The sequence below is a fragment of the Brassica rapa genome, chromosome A09 (assembly GCF_000309985.2).
Source record: "Brassica rapa cultivar Chiifu-401-42 chromosome A09, CAAS_Brap_v3.01, whole genome shotgun sequence".
NCBI lineage: Eukaryota > Viridiplantae > Streptophyta > Magnoliopsida > Brassicales > Brassicaceae > Brassica > Brassica rapa.
In genome coordinates this window covers 41,602,226-41,621,328 of record NC_024803.2, presented here as the reverse complement: position 1 = coordinate 41,621,328, position 19,103 = coordinate 41,602,226, and the positions used below count along the sequence as shown (strand labels likewise).

The window sequence follows — 19,103 nt, the reverse complement described above, 5'->3', positions numbered from 1 at the left end:
TAATGACTTGATCTTCACTAATTTTTCTTTGGAAACTCATTAAAAATCACCAAATTATTTGGATAAATTTGTTGTTCATACGATTTATAAGCTAAAATATTTATAAACCTCTCTATAATTTCCGCATATACATTTTGTTGTTGGTATATGTAGGAACTAGGTCCAGTAACTTTAAAAATTTGGAGTCATTAAGACCATCTCCAATGGCTTACTCTATTTTTTACTCTAAAATAGAGTAACTCTATAATAGAGTTTGAGTTTGCTCCAATGGTACTCTATTCTAGAGTAGAAAATAGAGTGATGAACAAAAATAAATAAATTACTTTATATTTGGAGTAAACCTATTTTTTACTCTATTATAGAGTGAAAAATAGAGTGGGGTTGGAGATGTTCTAAGCAGAGTCAATCATCAAGAATGTAGTGGTGACCAACAAACAACACATTATTGTTAATCTTTAAGGGGACTACAACAAAAACTAGGCTACTAGGCTATGTGTTTATGAATTAGAAGGGACTCCAAAGACTTTGGTAGCAAAGAATACTGATAAGGAACCACTAACGGTATGAACTATGATATTACAAAGAACTATGTGTCAAACGTTTTTGAGCATCTTGTCACTTGAGACTCCATCCGCTACAAGCGTTGATGTTACCTCCTTCAACACCATATCAAACAAACGATAAAGTTACATATCATCTTTTCACGTAAACATATAAGCTCCCAGTGCATACCTCGGCCATTGTCTTTGTCCGCACAGCACCACTCCCGTGGCAGCAGGATCTGAAACTAGTTTAGACCTTGCAAAAGCAGTAACCAAACGTCTAAACCAAATGCAAGAAAGACACTAATTAACTTTGAAAGCGTTGGATATGGATTGTAATCTGCACTGAAACCTTCTAGACCATACTTGGATCATTGAATATCAGCTAAGAAGAGGAGCGATCAAACTTGAAGTAAAAGACTCTACTTTAGCTGTAGTAGGAGTGTGTGTGTAAAAAGCCCAGGCCTGAGAGGCGGTGGCTAAATTGCGCACGGGTGAAAGAAGTGATCGACATGTTTTAAATCTGCACTTGGTCCTCTGTTTTGTCACGTGGACGCTCAAGATGTCGTTTACTATCTTTTTACCCAGCCACGTAGACGACCAAGATGTCGTTTACTATGATACTATCTATCTTCTTACCCAGCTACTTGTGTATTAATAATACTAAAAAGGTTTACTACCATAAAGAGAAGTGACAATATAATCAACAACTTTGAATTGTAGCAACTTTTTTTAGCCGGCAGTGGAAAAAGATTCCAATAAAAATTTACCAGCTTCATAATAACACTACAGTGATTGGGAAAAGAAGAAATTAGTACGGAAAAAGAGTGTGAAAACTGAAAAGTAATGGGAAAGGTCAAAACAGCGTTGCTGACTATGAGAAACACGAGTTTGAAGTCACAACAAAACATTACAATAAACGCAAAAACATGTATGAATGAATGATTTGATGATCATTAACTAATAGAAATGTGACATTCATTTCAACATAGAATGAAAAAATAAATTCTGAATCCCCGCAAAACGACACATCTGACAATTAAATTCAATACATTACATACGACGATGACAATACATAATTAATTGTAGTTGAGGGAAAACGATTGAACAAGGAAAAGTCGTTGGGATCTAGTCGCAACTTAAATTGCTAATTTATTGGAGTCGCAAAACATTAGTTGGACCGAGACATGCAGCCAAGTCTTTATAACATTCTAACACAAATCTCCATCTCTCTCTCCGGCTAGCTTGTTGGCAGTCGCCATGGAGAACAGCATCAATGATAGCTTGCTGCTTCCGGTAGACAGAGTCGAGAAAGAGACATGGAGAGATCAGCGAGAGGGATCATACACCGAAGAGCTCAAGCGGATCATCTTCTTCGCCGCTCCTATGGCGGCTGTGGTCATAGCTCAGTTCACGTTACAGATCATCTCAATGGTGATGGTTGGTCACCTTGGTAACCTCGCTCTCGCTAGCGCCTCCTTAGCTTCTTCCTTCTGCAACGTTACTGGCTTCAGCTTCATCGTAATGTTTTCTCCTTTCCTCTTAAGGGGGCGGTCCTGATCATAGCAATAGCCAGATAAAACATTCGTCTATGGCGGCCAAAATATTATTGGTTTAGATATATATATATATATCATTAGTCCCAAAATGATTAAAAAATATAATACTTAATCCATTTGAATCTCAGGACCGGCCCTGTCTTCACCATTTGATCGTTACTCTCTTTTTTTTTTCTCTTTGTGTGATGCTAGATAGGGTTGTCATGTGCCTTGGATACTCTGAGCGGTCAAGCTTATGGAGCTAAGCTATACAAGAAACTAAGTGTTCAGACATACACAGCTATGTTCTGTCTTACACTAGTCTGTTTCCCTCTCTCTATCATCTGGTTCAACATGGAGAAGCTTCTTATCTTCCTTGGCCAAGACCACGCTATCGCACACGAAGCCGGTAGATATGCTGCATGGCTCATCCCTGGACTCTTCTCTTACGCCGTTCTACAGCCTCTCACTCGCTACTTCCAGAACCAGAGCATGATCAGACCTCTCCTCATTACCTCTAGTTTTGTGTTCTGTCTCCACGTTCCTCTATGCTGGCTTTTGGTTTACAAGTCAGGGCTTGGCTTTCTTGGAGGAGCCTTGGCTATGGGTTTGTCGAACTGGCTCTATGCTATTCTTCTCGGATCTATCATGTTCTTCTCCTCTGCTTGTTCTGAGACACGTGCGCCTCTCTCCATGGAGATATTCAACGGCGTTGGAGAGTTTTTCAGATATGCTCTTCCCTCTGCCGCTATGGTTTGGTACTTACATCTTTCTATGTGCCTTAAACTTCTCTATTGCCTCCACATTTTTTAAAATACTTCTTTTATGGGTTGTTGCAGCCTAGAGTGGTGGTCATATGAACTCATGATATTACTCTCTGGTCTCTTACCCAACCCTGAACTAGAGACTTCTGTCCTCTCTGTCTGGTAACTCTCCATTGTATCTAAATTTCATTTTCTTGAATCTTCCAAAACATAATGTTTATTCAATCAATCTATGTGTAGTCTCCAAACAATTTCGACAATCTATTCAATACCACTTGCAATCGCCGCTGCAGCGAGGTTAGATCTTTAGTCATTATCAATACTTAAGTCATATGGTTTCATGTTTCATAAGTGGATGTTTTCTTGTGCAGCACAAGAATCTCAAATGAACTAGGTGCTGGAAACTATAGAGCAGCACATATTGTGGTCTACGCAGCAACGTCCTTTGCACTAATGGAATCAGTGGTAGTGAGTTTGTCTCTCTTACTTGGAAGGAATGTTTTCGGGTATGTTTTCAGCAGTGACAAGGCAACCGTCGACTATGTTGCAAAGATGGCTCCATTGGTCTCTATCACTATCATACTAGACAGCTTACAAGGGGTTCTCTCAGGTCCTATTTCTTTACTCAAAATATAGATTTATTGTCAACATATGTGAAACTGCCAAGTGCTTCATGTCTACTCATGTTAAAGCCATCTCAAAGTTATACTCATCTCTGCCACTTCCTAACAGTTTTTAAAATGGTTAGCAGGTATTGCAAGGGGATGTGGATGGCAACATATAGGAGCTTACATCAATTTAGGATCTTTCTATCTCTGGGGGATACCCTTTGCAGCAACGTTAGCCTTTTGGGTTAATCTGAAAGGTGTTGGTCTTTGGGTTGGAATACAAACTGGTTCCCTTCTGCAAACGTTTCTGCTAGCACTTGTCACTGGCTGCACAAACTGGGAAAACCAGGTTCGTTTTCTTTTCTTATTGTCCCTTCTTCATGACTTGTTTCTCTTGTGAAATGGACAATAAATATTTATTTGGATGCCTTGTCTGAACTCCTAGGCCCTTGAAGCGAGAAAGCGTATGGCTTTGGCGTAAGGGTAACGTAACTAGCCACGCATCTAAAGATTACATGGGCCATATGTTCATCCGGTTACACAATTGTGGTAGAAGATTTGTACTATTGTTGCAATAATACTGCCTCTTTATTTTTTACAGTAATAATGAATAATTTGTAGCACAAAATTATAGCACAAGGCAAAATCCTTCATTCAATAACACACTCCAGCATAGATTTTTCCAGTTTCCCCAGCTAACACCCCTCTGAAATAGATTTTCTCAGTCGTTTTCTAATTCGTAAACTCCCGCATAATAAGGTGCACTATAAGTAACACAAGCATCAAGAACAAACACACTAACATCTTTGACAACTTAAAGTGTAATGTCGCCTTCCACTGCTTCTGCAGTATCAGTGGCCACTTCCTTGACGTTTCCATCTCCTCCCTCTTGCAGTAAATCATCTATTGTTATATCATCCTCCCCACCACTGATATCCTCTACTTCATCTTCTTCATCTTCTCCTCCAGCTCCAGGTATCTTCCTTTTCTTTAGCCCGTGCTCCATCCTATGCGTCTCTAACTCCTTATCCATTGTCTCCTGCAAATTCATAGCCTCGTTGTTTGCTTTCCTCGCCTTCCTTGCGTTTTGCCACCTTTCCAGCTCTTTCTCGACATTACTTAGATATCGCTCTTCTACCTCCTTTTGATACTCACTCACTTCTTGTCTCTTGGCTGCCTTCCATTCTAAGAATGTCTGCGCCATACGTCACCATTCACATATCAGTATCACATAGCATGTATGTCAAAATATTCATTCACAAAACTACATCTTACCTGTTCTTTGCGTTGGTCCGCGTCAGTTGCTCTGCTTTAGTCCTGAAACAGCCGTCCATATGAAATCAAATGCAAAGAATGTTAACAGAAACATATAATATCAGCTAGCAATTTCTACCTATCGCTGGCCCATCAACATGTGCATACACGTGAAGGGAAACTTATCTTTGCTTCTATTAAATTGTGAATATGCACACTTTGGACCGAAATAAAAAATAACCTGCAGATATAATAAAAAGGGAACTCATCATCAAGACTCACCATGCAGAGGAAGTAAGGTTACTATGGAAATGAAAACAGCATCTCAACAGTACCTTATAAAATTGCTTCGTTTTTTCTTCTCCTCACACCACCGAAGGAATAGCAGTTCCAACTCCTTTTGTTCTGCTTTAGCAGCAACACGGGCTCGAAGCGTCTGATTGACCAGTTAAATTGTATATCAGAACACTAGTAGTACACCTGAATGCCCTTTGGAGTAGTATGTAAAAGAGAATAAATCGTAGGTGGTTGCTTACAAGATCTCTTCTCCTCTTTTCAGTCATATTTTCACGCTCTTGCATCCTTAGTCGCTCACTTTCTTCACGAGCCTTTCTCAGCCTATACGAGTACGAAGGACACGGGTAATTTAAATTACCTTACTAATTGTAAGGTAATTTAAGATACCTTACAACCTAACATCTTAGCAACATTACTAATATCTTCAAATTAAATATCAAGAAGACTCAATTCCAAAAGATAAATCATATCCAGATATATTTATGCTACTCAAGTAGCATAAAATGATGTTTCCCTCAATAAACAGCAATAGCTTGTACTGATTTTAAGTTAAACACGCCAAGTGAACATGAAGTGTGTTCTTACCTTCTGTAGAACAGCAGACCGTCGGGCATAGGCATCTGTTCCAGAAAGCTGTTTATCTTCCTTTCTGAACCTCTGCAGAAGGGACATGAACGTAACGAAATGAAACAAGCTCATCCATGAGTGGCTATAAAAAAACATAAGCAAGAGAGATATGTCCATGTATTCTGTAAACAAATACCTCCAAAGTCCCTAGAAGATTCCCCAGCATTCTTCTGTTTCTCTTAACTAGACTAGGATCCTCATTCTTAGGTAATTGCCTTGGTGCAGGCTCAGGCAATGCTATAGCTTCATACCCCTAAATAACAAAATAGCGAGAGTAAAGAGACCCACTTTGTAAAAAAGTTTGTGGGTATTGCTTACCTTCTTAGTCCCTCTTTGGATTATGGAGCTTGGATTACGGCGGTCTTCTCCTCGACGGTGTCTCCCATCGTCACACCTGCAGGCTGCACGGACGGGAAAGACGCTCACTCGAAACGAAGCCGTTTTAACACATTATTTGAAGAGACGAAATATTTTATATGGGCTTTAAAAACCGTAGTTTCGGCCTTTTAGTCAAGACGGTTAAATCCGGTAAACCTGAACCGATTTTAACCGAAGTCCACTCAAATTAACGAAACAGCCAAGGGTTTTGGGCGAACCCGAGTTCGACGCTCACCGAGAGCATATAGACTTGGTTGCCAAATGCCAATTGCAACATTTGATTAATCGCAACACTCTCTCTTGAGAGAGAATAATCAAAGATCTCACATTCCCGGGAACTTTCGCCGTAGAAACGCACCAAGTCGTCACTGAGAGAGAGACTCCATTACCGCTGATTCTATCGATTGCTCGACTATATAATCCCCTAGGCGTCGATTCCAGCTCCTTCGCCTTCGTTTCTCCAGTCATCGAATCAGAATCATCCCATCTCTCTACAATCCGGCCGTATTCGAAAATCGTTTCCTAATTTCCCCGGCTCAGGAATGAGACCTTACTTCCTTCCCTAATCATCTGAGAGAACAGAGAAGGAAACGAGGTTTGATTCAGCTATGAGCAGCCAGAAGCAGGCGGTGACAGTTCGTGACCTGGTAGAGGAAGCCAAGAAACGAATCGTTATACTGGTGATATGCGTCGTCGGACTCTCATACCTCCTCTCTCGTAAGTTCGATCAACACTATGAAATTGATTACGTGTTTAGAACTTGATGAGCTTTTAGGGTTTAGGATTTTATTGTTTTTAAACGTTTTTGCAGTGACGAGTTCATCGGTTTGGGTCAACCTCCCTGCTGCTGCGTGCTTGATCATCCTCCTTCGTTACTTCTCATTTGACGTCGAAATGAAAAGAAAGGCTGCAGCTTACAATAACAAACCGTCTTCACTGAGTGGACCGTCTCTAAGTAAACCTCCAGAGCTTCCTAAAGCAGCTCCACGGTCTGACTGGAGAAGTAAAGTGAACTCACAGGTTGTTGAGGACGCATTGGATCGCTTCACCCGTCACCTCGTTTCGGAATGGGTGCTTGATCTCTGGTACTCCCGGATAACTCCGGATAAGCAAGGTCCTGAGGAGCTGGTGTTTATTATTAACCATGTTCTTGGAGAACTTTCGCGGCGGTTTAGGAACGTTAATCTTATTGATCTGTTTACAAGGTTTGTTCTTTTTAGTGTCTTTGAGTTTCTCTTATGATTGCGGTTTCAAGGAACTGAACTGTCTGGTTGATTCAGGGATATAATTGATATTATATGTCGTCATGTGGAGCTTTTCCGTGAATGTCAAGCAAAGATTGAGAGAAAACGAAGGAGAAGTCTCAGCTTCGAAGAGAGAGACTCAGAACTTAGACGTGTGATGGCCACAAATGATAAATTGCACCCTGCATTATTCTCCCCTGAATCTGAGCATAAGGTTCTTTTCAGTCTTAAGTGGCTTCGAGCTGTTATGTAGAGTTTTACCACTTTATCGCTATCAGGTGGTTATAGTATGCCTTTTTTTTTGTAGGTTTTGCAACATATAATGGACAGACTCATTTCACTTACATTTAGGCCTGAGGATATGCACTGTGCTTTTTTCCATTATACCGTGAGGGAGCTTCTTGCTTGCTGTGTGATGCGACCAGTCTTAAATTTAGCCAATCCTCGGTAAGTTATTACCTTTTTGGACCACATTTGGTTCCTCTTATATTCACCACCGTGATTTTCAAATTCTCTTTCAGGTTCATTAATGAGAGGATTGAAGCTGCTGTGATGTCAAGGACAAAGACTAATGGCGGATCTAGTGCTGCAAAAGAGACTTCTCAATCTGAAGATCTCTCGGAAGTTTCTCATGATCATTTTTCGAGATATATGGATCCCTCTGTCACAGGTGTTGAGCTTGTGCAACTGAAACATGAACAGAAAAAAAGGAAGAATGCTACAGATAAACAGCATGTAGCAGATTTGGCCAAAGATCCATTGCTTTCAATGGACACTCGATCTTCCCGATCGTGGGAGTCCCTCCCCTTAACTTCCAAAATAGTTGATGATAGTAAATATCTTCAAGGGCATCGAGGAGGAGAGGGATGGGGTGACGTATTAGAGAAGATGTCACAAAGGAAAACTGAGACCCTTTCTCCAGAGCATCTTGAAAGCGTGTGGGCAAAAGGAAGAAATTATAAAAAGAAGGAAGGTGAGAGGGTGCCCCCGAGACTTTCTATCAAGGAATCGTGCAACGATGGTGATAATGCACGGCCTAAAAACTTCAATGAAAACACTGTGAATGCAAGAGGATCCAGTCAGCCTAAGGTAGTAGACAGTCACTTATCAAGTTATTCCTCTGCTGAAGAGGACGAGGAAACAAAAAGTAGTCATTCTTCTACATCTGAGGACGAGGAAACGGTAACAGGTCTAAACAGTCCTGGGACTCGAGTCTGGGATGGTCGAACGAACAAAAATCCTAGTGTTTCACGGATACACCATCCACTTGAAAATTCTGGTCGTCGTTTCAAACAGACCAGTAAAGGGCATGAACGTTATGAGAAAGCATCCAGGCATCAGTCTAGCAGGAAGAGATCCAAACGTTCTGGACTCATTCTAGGCGATGATGATAGCGATGATTCTGAACATGATTCTTTGGCGAGATCATACAGTGGAATCTCTGCAACATCGTCTGCATCATACAATTCAATGCCAGAAAGTGACCTTCTCAGTGCCCCTAGAAGTTCTTTGTTGGTTGATTCCTTTGCCAAATTGAGATGTGAGGTACAGTTAAACAGCTAGTTGCAGACAATGATGTTTTGTATGCTGGATCGTATGATGGATGCATTTAGGTTCTTTTCGCAGGTTATGGGTGCCAATATTGTGAAGAGTAGTTCTAAGATGTTTGCCGTGTATTCAATTTCCGTCACAGATGATAGTAATCATAGCTGGTCTATCAAAAGAAGGTGATAGAATATTACTGTTACGGATCTGATGATGGTGCTTTATTTATATTTTTTTAATGTTTATGTGAACTTTCAGATTTCGACATTTTGAAGAGCTTCACCAGCGGCTTAAAGTGTTTCCCGAGTACAATCTTTATTTACCGCCGAAGCATTTCCTATCAACAGGCGTGGACATACCTGTTATACACGAGCGATGTGTACTGCTTGATACCTATCTCAAGGTCAAATGTCATGTCTCTTGTTTCTAGTCTGTGCTGGTGCTTTGTATAAGAATTTGTTTTGTTTGTTAAATGAATTCTGTTTTTAAGAGTAGGTTGACTGTGAATTAGGGTTTGTGTTTTCATGTTCTGGTAGTTACTTTGGGATTTTTGAGAAGCTAATGCTGAATCTTTAGATGCATATAACATCATTATGGACTACTGCTCTGTAACTAGTGCTGGTAGTTCTTATGCTTGAAGCTTTGTACATAGTTGTTTTTCACATGCCTTGTGTTCTTCCACGTTAACTAACATGTGAATGAAAAGCTTTGAATAAATTTTTTCCCCAGTTTTTCTTAATCTGCAAATTATCCTTCTCTACTTTGCTCAGAAGCTTTTGCAACTACCAAGAATTTCAGGATCAATCGAAGTGTGGGATTTCCTCAGTGTGGATTCCCAGGTAGGTTCTCTTCCTCTTGACTCAAAATCACTAGTGCTTACAAATTTTGAATGTGTAAAATGTTGATGCTGTGCAGACTTACGCCTTCTCAAGTTCTTTCTCTATCATTGAGACGCTCACGGGTGGGTAATTCACAACACAATGGGACTTTTCGTTAACTCGTTTGCTATTATTTATTGTCACTAGTAAATTGTTTCAGTTAAACCTGCCCGTAAGACATCTACAGTTCCTACAAGTATAGCCAATATGACCGAGGCGACGCCAGCTCCTCTTCCTTCGAGAGAAAACCTGAGTTCAGAGAATGGGAAATCGGGTCAACATGTGAGGAATAACGTTATGGTGGATGATCTGAAGTCAAAAGTGAAAGCTCCTGGAAATGATCATACGAAGACGTCTGATGCAGATGTGAGAAATAGCAAAGAGAACGGCGGGCTTAAAGTGGGTAATCAAGCTGTTGCAATGGCCTTACCCGGCCTGCCCACAGAGGTATATATATTTAACATCCACACCTACTCACCTAGCGTATGCCTGACATTTTTGTTTCTGATGATTCTGTCTTTTGCATTGTGGGAAACCATGAGGCCAGTGCCTATAGTTGTATTGTGCTTGCTATAACCCGTCTTTCTTGCAGTGGGTTCCTCCAAAGCTAACATTGCCCCTACTAGACTTGGTAGATGTTGTCTTACAGCTCCAGGAGGGTGGGTGGATCAGGTACATCATTTTATAACCAGGGGCCGTACTGTTTGTTTCTTTCTCAGTCAAGAAATTGAAGTGGTTTTGATCATCTACTTTTGTACATTTTGCAAGGCGGAAAGCTTTTTGGGTTGCCAAACAGATACTTCAACTTGGGATGGGCGATGCATTAGACGATTGGGTACTCGAGAAAATTCGTCTTTTGCGGCGGGGAACTGTAGTTGCTTCTGGAATTCAGCGGGTTGAACAGGTGAGAAAACCTCTTGCTTTTGCACAGTCACAGTGAACAATGGAAAAAAGTATTGCCTAACAGTGACACACCTATATGATATCCCTGGCCTTGTTGTACTTTACTAACGTGAGATTTGAAAGAGATATCTGGTATGATTTTTCAGATACTATGGCCGGATGGGATATTTATGACAAAACATCCAAAAAGGAAGCAACAATCCAGTACTTCTGACGAGGAGCAGCAACAAGAAGCAGAGAGACGAGCCAAGTTTGTTCATGAATTAATGATTGGTAATGATCTTCTTCTCCATCTGATACTTCTTGAAATCAATGATATCTAAGCTTTTATTGAATTAACATAAAATGTTTGAATATAACCCTGAGCGTACAGAAAAAGCCCCAGCGACTATAGTGAGCCTTGTGGGTCAAAACGAGTATAAACAATGTGCGGAAGACCTCTACTTCTTCCTTCAGGTAAATATTCCTCCAGTTTTGTCTTGAGAGCTCAAATTCAAGTATGGGGTTTGATTGTTTGAACATTGTTTGTTTCAGTCATCAGTGTGTCTAAAGCAATTGGCATTTGACCTTCTGGAGCTGTTGCTACTCTCTGCGTTTCCGGAAATGGAGAAGGCTTTCAAACAGTTGCATGAAGAAAAACACCTCTTTGGTCAATACACATCAAACTGATACCTAGATTCTGCTTTGTAACTCCTCTGTATATTACGTGGAGTTTTGCTAGATTTGTGTAAACAGTAAGCATTTCAATGAATCAATCATATACCCATCAAAAATAGTCTACAACCAAGAAGGAAAACAAAAAACTGAATCCTTTGCAATAAACTAACGGCAGCCTTGTTAGCTTAATGGGCTTGGTTCTGTTTAGTGGTGGCAACGAGGATAAGTAGGGGACCATTTTGAACATTGCTTATCAATGCGCTGAATGATTCCTTACCAATAAAAGTGGGCACATATCAAGATGACACCTTCTTTAATTCTTGACTCTGACATATCATATCAGCTTCCTTCTTCAGCTACTACATGCCATTGAATGAATGATATTGTTTGGTTTTGAGTGAAATAAATATAGCTATTGTCCAAAAGGAACGGCATGAGAGACAAAAGAAAACAAAAGATAAGATGATGAAACCCACAGCGAAATCAATTGAGAGAGTTGGTCGTTTCTTAAGGAAGAGCCTTGGGAGCATCAAGTCCACTATCTGCTTTGGTAAACACCACACCGTACCTAAAAACAACAACTCTCCACTCTTGAGCCCCTTCTCGTGCAGTCTCCACCGTAGCTGTCCACAAGATTCCCAAACTGAAGAAACGTACAGCGTTTTCTCTTCTGAGAGCACAGCTGTTGCAGAAACCAGAGATGAGAGTCTCATCAACAAGGTCCAACATAAAAAGAAACCGAAGAAGAAGAAAGTTGCAGAGCCATTGGAGGAGGCTAAGAGAAGAGGTGAGACGCTGGCGCAAAAGATGAAAGATTTCAACATGGTGGATCTCAGAGACGTGGAGCATGCTTCGGATGTACAGGAAGCGCTTAGATGCTATTCAAGCATTAGAAGCCCTGTGTACCTTGACATTGTTGACAATTTCTTCACTGACATGTACTACGAGTTCTCTGATCCGCTCACCATTACTTCCAGTATCAAGGGTTCAAGAAGAAAAGCAGGCTCTTTCAGGCTCTAAGACCCCTCTCGATCAGCTTTCAGGCTAGGGTGAAGCTATTTCGTTTAGAATATGCACTTCCTAAGACGTCTTGTTATCCATTACGCAGCTCAAAAATTTCACTTACTAGTTACATGTTTGTATAAAAAGAAACCTGCACCTTTTAGTTACTTGTTACTACCTCATCTTATAGAGCCTTATGTTATCAATGCAACATATGTTGTCTTCAATTTATGACAAACAACAGTTTCTAAGATTGGACCAAACTGAATCTTGAATCAGGAGAACTATGGCAGAACTTGACTTTTAAATAGAAACCATTTTTTTTCTTTATAAAATGAAATAGCGTCGAAAGCAAACGTATGTTATGAGAGAGTCGCAAAGTCAACTCTCCTACAGACAAGTTACACAACACACGAGTATCTGTTATAACTTGATAAAAACAGGCTTCATGGAAATAAGGGATCATTTCTTGCCACTCTTCTTAAGACCGGAGCCTCCAAAAGATCCTTTCTGCGATGCCTTGGCTCTTAGTTCTTTTAGTGCCTGTTTTATCATTCCCGTCCAAAAAATAAAAAAAGGGTCAGACGTTCAATAAAGAACGATGCCTGTCTGACCTTCTCATGCAAAAGAGAGGCTAAAAATGTATTTTGGCATCATTGGGTCAGAACAAAGTGAAGTAAGCATCTTATTGCGGGTCAGCGTTCACGTTTTAATCAAACTACTATCGTTGAAATAAGCGTCCCAGCCAATACCATTCCCCGAATTTCATTAGAACGACACCGTAATGAATATCTAAACAAGTAACCAATAAACAAACTGACCCCATCTTGTTGAGTCACCACTCACCAGGTATAATGTCACATTACTAGTGCTCATAGATTTGACAATATGACCAAAGTGGCACTTTATACTCTTCTAGAAAACCCAACCCCCTAAAGTAGTGGCTCTCTCTAGTGCAGGAGATACAGACTTTGCTTGAAAAAAAGGAACTAACCTTTTCCTCATCTTTCTTCTTCTGAAGGTTGGCCATATCGTGCTGCAGTACATGCCCAATCAACATTCAAGAAAATTAGAAACGTGTAAAAAAGAATGTCTAAAACATTGATATTAAGGTTAGTAGCAGACAGCAATAACATCGCTTCATTCTAGGTCTAAAGCTTAAGTAGAGACATCACCTCATCGTATTCCTTCTTATCAGCTTTTGGCTGCTTCAAAGGTTTCGCCTTTCCTCCTGTTTTACAACGCAGATCGCAAACGAATCAATGATAATGAATCGAATATCATAAGAGGATAAGAACACTAATTGATCTACCTTGCTTGGACGACATGACGGATTTGTCGAGCTAGGGCTAGATGCTGATCTGAGAATTGGGGAAAAAGCAACTCTTGAGTTTCAGATGACGGATCTCTTTGTGTTCGATAAAATTATATATATTGACTTCGTAGTCACGACGCAACCCGTTAAATGGGCTCAAATATTTTATGACCCAATAAAAAGCCCATTACACATTTGAGGCCGCTCGCTCACCCACTACATATTGACTAATTATTATCCTCGTTTTAACTAACTATTTAACCTTCTGTAGTTCTGTTTGAAAAAAAAAATTGTTCCTATCAACATTCAGAGTTAGGCTATAAGATGTGATTTTTTTTTTCTGTTCCTATCAAACCCGTTTACAAACCAACTAAAAATGCTGATTTTTTTGGTATGTTTAAATTGACTGTTATATGGTTTCATGTATAAGTATAACCAGATGTAGGATTGGTTAGGAACTTAGGACGACCGCTTAGGAGTATTTCAAGAAATCCTGTGCTGTCACTAATGGAAATCTACTTCATGGAAATTGTAAGAGGTTTTGGCTAAGTATATATAAGCTTGAGAGCAGAGACAGGGAACTTTATAGTATTTATTCATGAGACTGTATCAGGATCATCTAAGAGCATCAATGCAATCAAAAGGTAAAATGGTAACCGGACCTCGTGGTCTGGTGGTAAAGGAACTTCGGCTGAGTTGCCCGCCATCACGAGTTCGAGCCTCGGCCACAGCAGATTTAACATGGTTTCCGTTTGGCCTCCAGGATCTTCCTCGCCAGTTCCAGTTGGACGCGGTGGGATAGTCGGACTAAGTGAGAGGTTCGGATACCTGGATTATCAAAAAAAGTAAAAAAAAAAGTAAAATGGTGATAATTTACTTTCACTTAGAAAAATGAGTTCAGATACCAAAACTAATGAAACGAATCTGAAAAAAAGGGAAACGGAGTTAAAACCTCAAGATTGTCATAATGTTTGGTTTTTAAGCCAATCCTTTGGTGCACAAGAGAGCTTCCAAAGTTACACTTCTTGTGAAATATGAATCCCTTATATATTAAAGGAGAAGCATTGTAATAAATGCATTCACACTATAATAGACACGTGGCAGCCTCACAATGATTTGATAATAAATATGTTAACGCGTTCACACTATATTCATAAATGTGTTCACACTATATTCATAAATATGTTCACACTATATACTTTGTATTTTTTTTTGAATATAAAACTCATATGCATGGTTCCAATAAAACTTTGGATTTTTCGGTTCGAATCAAAACAAATAACGAATCAAAAGCTAAACTATATATATATTATTTTTATTGTTTACCGATAAAGTTGGGCAAAATATTTATAAGTTTTGATTCAATTCGTTATCCTTTTTGAATTGAACCAAAAAATATGGATATCCGTAACTTTACGAAGCAAATCAACTACTACAATTAAAGAAAAGCAAATCACAAATACCAATATTTTTAGGAGCGATTATCAAATTCGATCTATTATATGCATATATATACATATATGTACAGAATTTTATATATATATATATATATATATATGTTATATATATTATAGTTTATATAAGTTTTACAATATTTTTATAAATTAAATTTATTATATTAGGTATTAAAATTTAAAAAGTAAATAATATTTTATTTTTGTAATAAAACGTTATTATTAAATTTTCAATTATTTTTTAAATTTTATTTACGGATCAAATCGGATATTCTTTAAAATTCTAAATCATTTCGAATATCATAGTCACCGACTATCCAAGTGGCTAAAGATTGAATCGACATGAATGCCTCCAAATACTCGGATATTCGATCTGTGCCCACAACTATTTATGGATACAGTTGAGTTTTTTATATAAAAAAATTCACTAATGTCAAGGCCTTTTAATTTTTAATTAATTTTAATTTTATCTTTCATGTATTATTTAGAACAAAAATGTCATTAATATTAATTAACAATATCTTTATATATTTGTCATTTATTTTTATATACTTTTACATACACATACATGTGCACCTTGAGGTGAGCACTTTATAAGTGTTTACCACTACTGAAGTATCTATTTTTTTTCTGGAAGTTGAAATATATTTTTTCTTAATGCTTCTTTCACTACCGACCAAATTGTAGTGAAATGATTAGTCTTAATAATTTTATTTTCTTTTTCTTGAACTATTATCCGTTTACAAACTATAATATGAAATTATTGATTCGACATGACGACTATCTAAAATTTGTAACATAAAAATAAACAAATAATAATAGTTTTTGGTTTTTACCAAAAAAAACTAAAAAATCAAACATTCTAACAGAATAAACCAAAAAATAAGTTAAAACTGAACCAATATCCAGATTAAACAGATTTAATGTGTTTTTATTAAAAATAACGAAACTAATAATCACATCCCGCGCAAGGCGCGGGTTATTACCTAGTTTTATTTAATTTACATGCAATTTTTATTTATTATTTCAGAAGTTGTAGTTTTTCCACAGTAAAGATTAGGTAGATAACTACCATTCCATTGTACCTAACATATTACTAATGACCATTGGGACTCTCTAACACTTCAAAGGACTTGTAGGTAACAACCATATTCAGTCTTGATATTATTATATAAACTAAAGTACACAACATATACGTTGCAATAACAAAGCTCCAAACCAAAATGCCTCCTTCTCCTCATCGCCATCCTCCACCACCGCATCATGAGCATCCTCCGCTTCCACCTTTCTACCTGCACCCACCGCATCCACAGCCTCTCCCTCCTCCCCCACATGGCTATCCTTCACCTATCTACCACCCACCGCCACCAAGACAACCGCATCCAGAGCCTCTCCCTCCTCCTCCACCGCCTCCAAGACAACCGCATCCAGGGCCTCTCCCTCCTCCTCCAGGACCTCCACCTCCCTCAGCTACCTTGATTCCAAGACCCTTCGGTCCGCAGCCTCCACCTGGACCACCATATTAATAACCATGCATGACTTCTTCCTCTAGTTAAGTATGAGTGCAGCAAAATATATTTTGCTGGTTTATGGGAGACGTACGCGCATGGTGTCGCAATAAGTTTCTATTGTATAGGAGTAGTGCCATTTATCTACTCAAGAGTTTGTTTCAAGTTGTTAAGGTCCTCCGAAGAAAGTAGGAGGCAGTTGTTTTAATGTTATAGGCTATTTAAGAGCCGGCTAATTAATCAATAAAGAATAAGTTAATATGCTTTTCGTTCTCATCATCTGATTCTTAGCTTTGTTACAACATCTTTCCGTTTATGTAACATAGCTATGCACGGTTATGGTCATTCTTCATGAGACTGAAACTGAATCAGGATCTAAGGCATCATCAATGCAATCAAAAGGCAAATAGTGATAAATTCAGATATGAAAACTAATGAAACGAATCTAAAAAAAAAAGGAAACGGAGTTAAAATCTCACAAGATTGTCATAATGTTTTGGGGTTTTTGAGCCAATCCTTAGCTTCCAAGGTTCCACTAGGAAGAGAGATTCTATAATTGTCCATCTCTTTCACTTCCGTGTCAAACACGGAATCAGGTGAGACGGTGCTGCAAGGAATGGGTAGAATATCTGCAGCTATCTTAGAGAGGATAGGGTAGTTAGTGTTGTTGACCCTCCACCACCTCAAAACGTCAAAGTCTTCTGACCCCAGAACCAACGTTTCACCTAAATATCGGTTCAGCTCCGTGAGGAAAATCTCAAAGTCTGACAAAGAGTCTCCAATTGTCACTAGAGTAGTCCCTTCCTGGAGAAGCACATCACCCATGTGGTAGTCTTCATCTGCTTGTGGCTGTGCTTGAGAATCATCACCAAGTTCTTGCTTCTCTACCTTATGCTCTCCCTCATGTTGATGTGACTCTGTGGTTTCCAAAAGGCCATGATCCACATTAGCATCCATCAGGTTTTGTTCACCGTAGCTAAGGTACAGATCATGGACAGCATCACTAACAGTCTTGATCCATTTTTCAGCATCTTCTTCACCATACATCTCAGTGAAGTTAGCCTTAACGATCTCCATCTTGCACCGAGGATCCATGACCACAGCAACCGCCAAAACCAAGAAGCATCCTCTCCAGTACACGTCAAACTTCTCCCAAAACGAGTTTGCAAGGTTTCTAACATCCAAGTCTTCTTCACACATAGCTGCATGGCTCAGCTCTACCTGAAGTTTAATCATCTCATGGTACAAATCGTTTGCTGTCAGATTCTTTGGCCTTGTCAAGACATTACCCGCTTCGAAAAGAACCTTCAAGCACGAGCAGAGACCATCAATCTTTCTCCAATCTTCAGGAGATATTGATGATATTTTGTAATTAGGATAACAAGTTTCCAAACAAGACAAGAGCTGTCTGTGTTCATAACCAGCCAACAACATGTTGTAACTTGTGTCCCATCTAGTTCTGTTGTCAACGTTAAGATCTTTATACGCGTATCGGTTGAAAAGAGTTTCTTCAGTCCATCAAATTTATCTCCACAAGTTTCATTCGTCTTAATAAACTTGATGCTGTCTCTGACTTTCTTTATCAACTTCTCATCCTCAAGTGCTTCTTGAGCCATACTGCTTAGAACGTTAGCATAGCATTCCCCCATCAACAACTGACCATTCAACACATGCTGGTTCTTGACAGACAAGAAACATCTGAGATTATCAGTGCATGTTTGGCTGACAGTGATGCTTGAAACCTTCCCTTCTAGTTTCCATTCAGACAAGCAAGCTTTGAGAGGTTGGTTCAACGCAGAATCTGAATCAGGAGAAGCAACTACAGATACATTCATAAGGAGGTGAGTTAAGTTCCAGTCTTTATCTACAAAGTGTCCGGAAACTAAGGCGTAACCCACTGATTGCTTTGATGACCAGACATCTACTGCAAGGTTAACTCCTCCAGGAATCTTTGTAATGATGTCTGAAAGTTTCTGCTTTTGGGACAAGAACATTAAGACACAATCATCATGAATGGTGTTTAACCTTGGCATAGTGAACTGGGGACGAAGAACCTTCAAGAAACCAGCAAAATGGTCGACCACACGAAGAGGATAGTCATGCATGATAATCATCTTTGTCAATTGTCATCTCATGGTTGCAGTGATCTTGATCTAGAGAGGCATTAGCAGAAGAACTCTGACGTTTCTTGGGAGGTGGTAGCTGATCGGTCTCGCTGGTGAAGTGATCCCACACCATAGAAAGCTTTGATACAAAGAATGATTCAAAATATTTTAATATGAAGTCAGTGCAAACATAACTTAGGAGAAGAGAAACTGAAAAGATATGCAATAATTGATAACTGATACACAAAAAAAGTAAGTGTGGATGCTAGAAATTAGGGAATGATTATAATTAATCTCATCAGTTTCTTTTATTTAAACTTCACTAACGTTTTAAAATTTTACAACTTTAACAAATTGAAAGAAACCAGTTTAGTGTTAGAAAAAAGTTATAGAAAATTTAGTGCTAGTTGTACTAAGGAGACCCAAAAGGCATCTGCCAGAAGTGTGTACTATGTATGTAATCTTCTGCTTTGTTTTTTTACTT

At 39.1% G+C, this 19,103-nt stretch overlaps 5 protein-coding genes and 1 long non-coding RNA gene across 6 annotated transcripts; 3 read left to right on the top strand and 3 right to left on the bottom strand.

The window, feature by feature from the left end:
- Positions 1–1,583: 1,583 nt before the first annotated feature.
- On the top strand, positions 1,584–4,131 carry LOC103842914 (protein DETOXIFICATION 12). Its single transcript, XM_009119595.3, has 7 exons — positions 1,584–2,063; positions 2,294–2,838; positions 2,920–3,006; positions 3,085–3,141; positions 3,216–3,454; positions 3,596–3,801; positions 3,898–4,131. The coding sequence occupies exons 1-7, from the start codon at positions 1,803–1,805 to the stop codon at positions 3,931–3,933; spliced, it is 1,431 nt and encodes a 476-aa protein (XP_009117843.1). The 5' UTR covers positions 1,584–1,802; the 3' UTR covers positions 3,934–4,131.
- LOC103843175 (pinin) lies at positions 4,081–6,080 on the bottom strand (the record flags this gene model as incomplete). Its single annotated transcript, XM_033278553.1, has 8 exons — positions 4,081–4,647; positions 4,728–4,763; positions 4,872–4,947; positions 5,042–5,142; positions 5,243–5,318; positions 5,572–5,660; positions 5,767–5,883; positions 5,949–6,080. Coding segments are annotated over 8 exons (1,008 nt in total), but the record flags the coding sequence as incomplete, so codon positions are not given.
- Positions 6,068–11,349, top strand: LOC103842913. Its single transcript, XM_009119594.3, has 15 exons — positions 6,068–6,725; positions 6,820–7,213; positions 7,289–7,466; positions 7,560–7,699; positions 7,774–8,797; positions 8,879–8,979; positions 9,056–9,200; positions 9,568–9,636; positions 9,713–9,758; positions 9,836–10,122; positions 10,268–10,347; positions 10,444–10,579; positions 10,725–10,851; positions 10,952–11,034; positions 11,113–11,349. The coding sequence occupies exons 1-15, from the start codon at positions 6,617–6,619 to the stop codon at positions 11,245–11,247; spliced, it is 3,054 nt and encodes a 1,017-aa protein (XP_009117842.1). The 5' UTR covers positions 6,068–6,616; the 3' UTR covers positions 11,248–11,349.
- Positions 11,350–11,521: 172 nt separating this feature from the next.
- LOC103842910 lies at positions 11,522–12,488 on the top strand. The gene has a single exon (XM_009119591.3). It carries the CDS (start codon positions 11,698–11,700, stop codon positions 12,253–12,255), a length of 558 nt encoding a protein of 185 aa, XP_009117839.1. The 5' UTR covers positions 11,522–11,697; the 3' UTR covers positions 12,256–12,488.
- A 50-nt stretch (positions 12,489–12,538) lies between these two features.
- On the bottom strand, positions 12,539–13,715 carry LOC103842911. The gene is made up of 4 exons (XR_628044.3): positions 13,550–13,715; positions 13,413–13,468; positions 13,232–13,273; positions 12,539–12,780 (listed from the first exon to the last, which is right to left on the bottom strand). It is a non-coding gene; the product is annotated as an uncharacterized LOC103842911 (long non-coding RNA).
- Positions 13,716–17,000: 3,285 nt separating this feature from the next.
- LOC103843174 (zinc finger BED domain-containing protein DAYSLEEPER-like) lies at positions 17,001–18,628 on the bottom strand. Its single transcript, XM_009119880.1, has 2 exons — positions 18,072–18,628; positions 17,001–17,922 (listed from the first exon to the last, which is right to left on the bottom strand). Exons 1-2 carry the CDS (start codon positions 18,626–18,628, stop codon positions 17,001–17,003), a joined length of 1,479 nt encoding a protein of 492 aa, XP_009118128.1.
- Positions 18,629–19,103: the final 475 nt, after the last annotated feature.

Coding starts and splice junctions, on each gene's coding strand:
- LOC103842913 (XM_009119594.3), top strand. CDS start 6,617: ATGAGCAGCCAGAAGCAGGCGGTGACAGTTCGTGACCTGGTAGAGGAA. Junction 7,467..7,559: donor CCCCTGAATCTGAGCATAAG/GTTCTTTTCAGT, acceptor TTTTTTTTGTAG/GTTTTGCAACATATAATGGA. Junction 10,580..10,724: donor GAATTCAGCGGGTTGAACAG/GTGAGAAAACCT, acceptor ATGATTTTTCAG/ATACTATGGCCGGATGGGAT.
- LOC103843174 (XM_009119880.1), bottom strand. CDS start 18,628: ATGATTATCATGCATGACTATCCTCTTCGTGTGGTCGACCATTTTGCT. Junction 17,923..18,071: donor AAAGTCAGAGACAGCATCAA/GTTTATTAAGAC, acceptor TTATGAACACAG/ACAGCTCTTGTCTTGTTTGG.
- LOC103842910 (XM_009119591.3), top strand. CDS start 11,698: ATGATGAAACCCACAGCGAAATCAATTGAGAGAGTTGGTCGTTTCTTA.
- LOC103842914 (XM_009119595.3), top strand. CDS start 1,803: ATGGAGAACAGCATCAATGATAGCTTGCTGCTTCCGGTAGACAGAGTC. Junction 2,839..2,919: donor CCCTCTGCCGCTATGGTTTG/GTACTTACATCT, acceptor GGGTTGTTGCAG/CCTAGAGTGGTGGTCATATG. Junction 3,007..3,084: donor ACTTCTGTCCTCTCTGTCTG/GTAACTCTCCAT, acceptor ATCTATGTGTAG/TCTCCAAACAATTTCGACAA.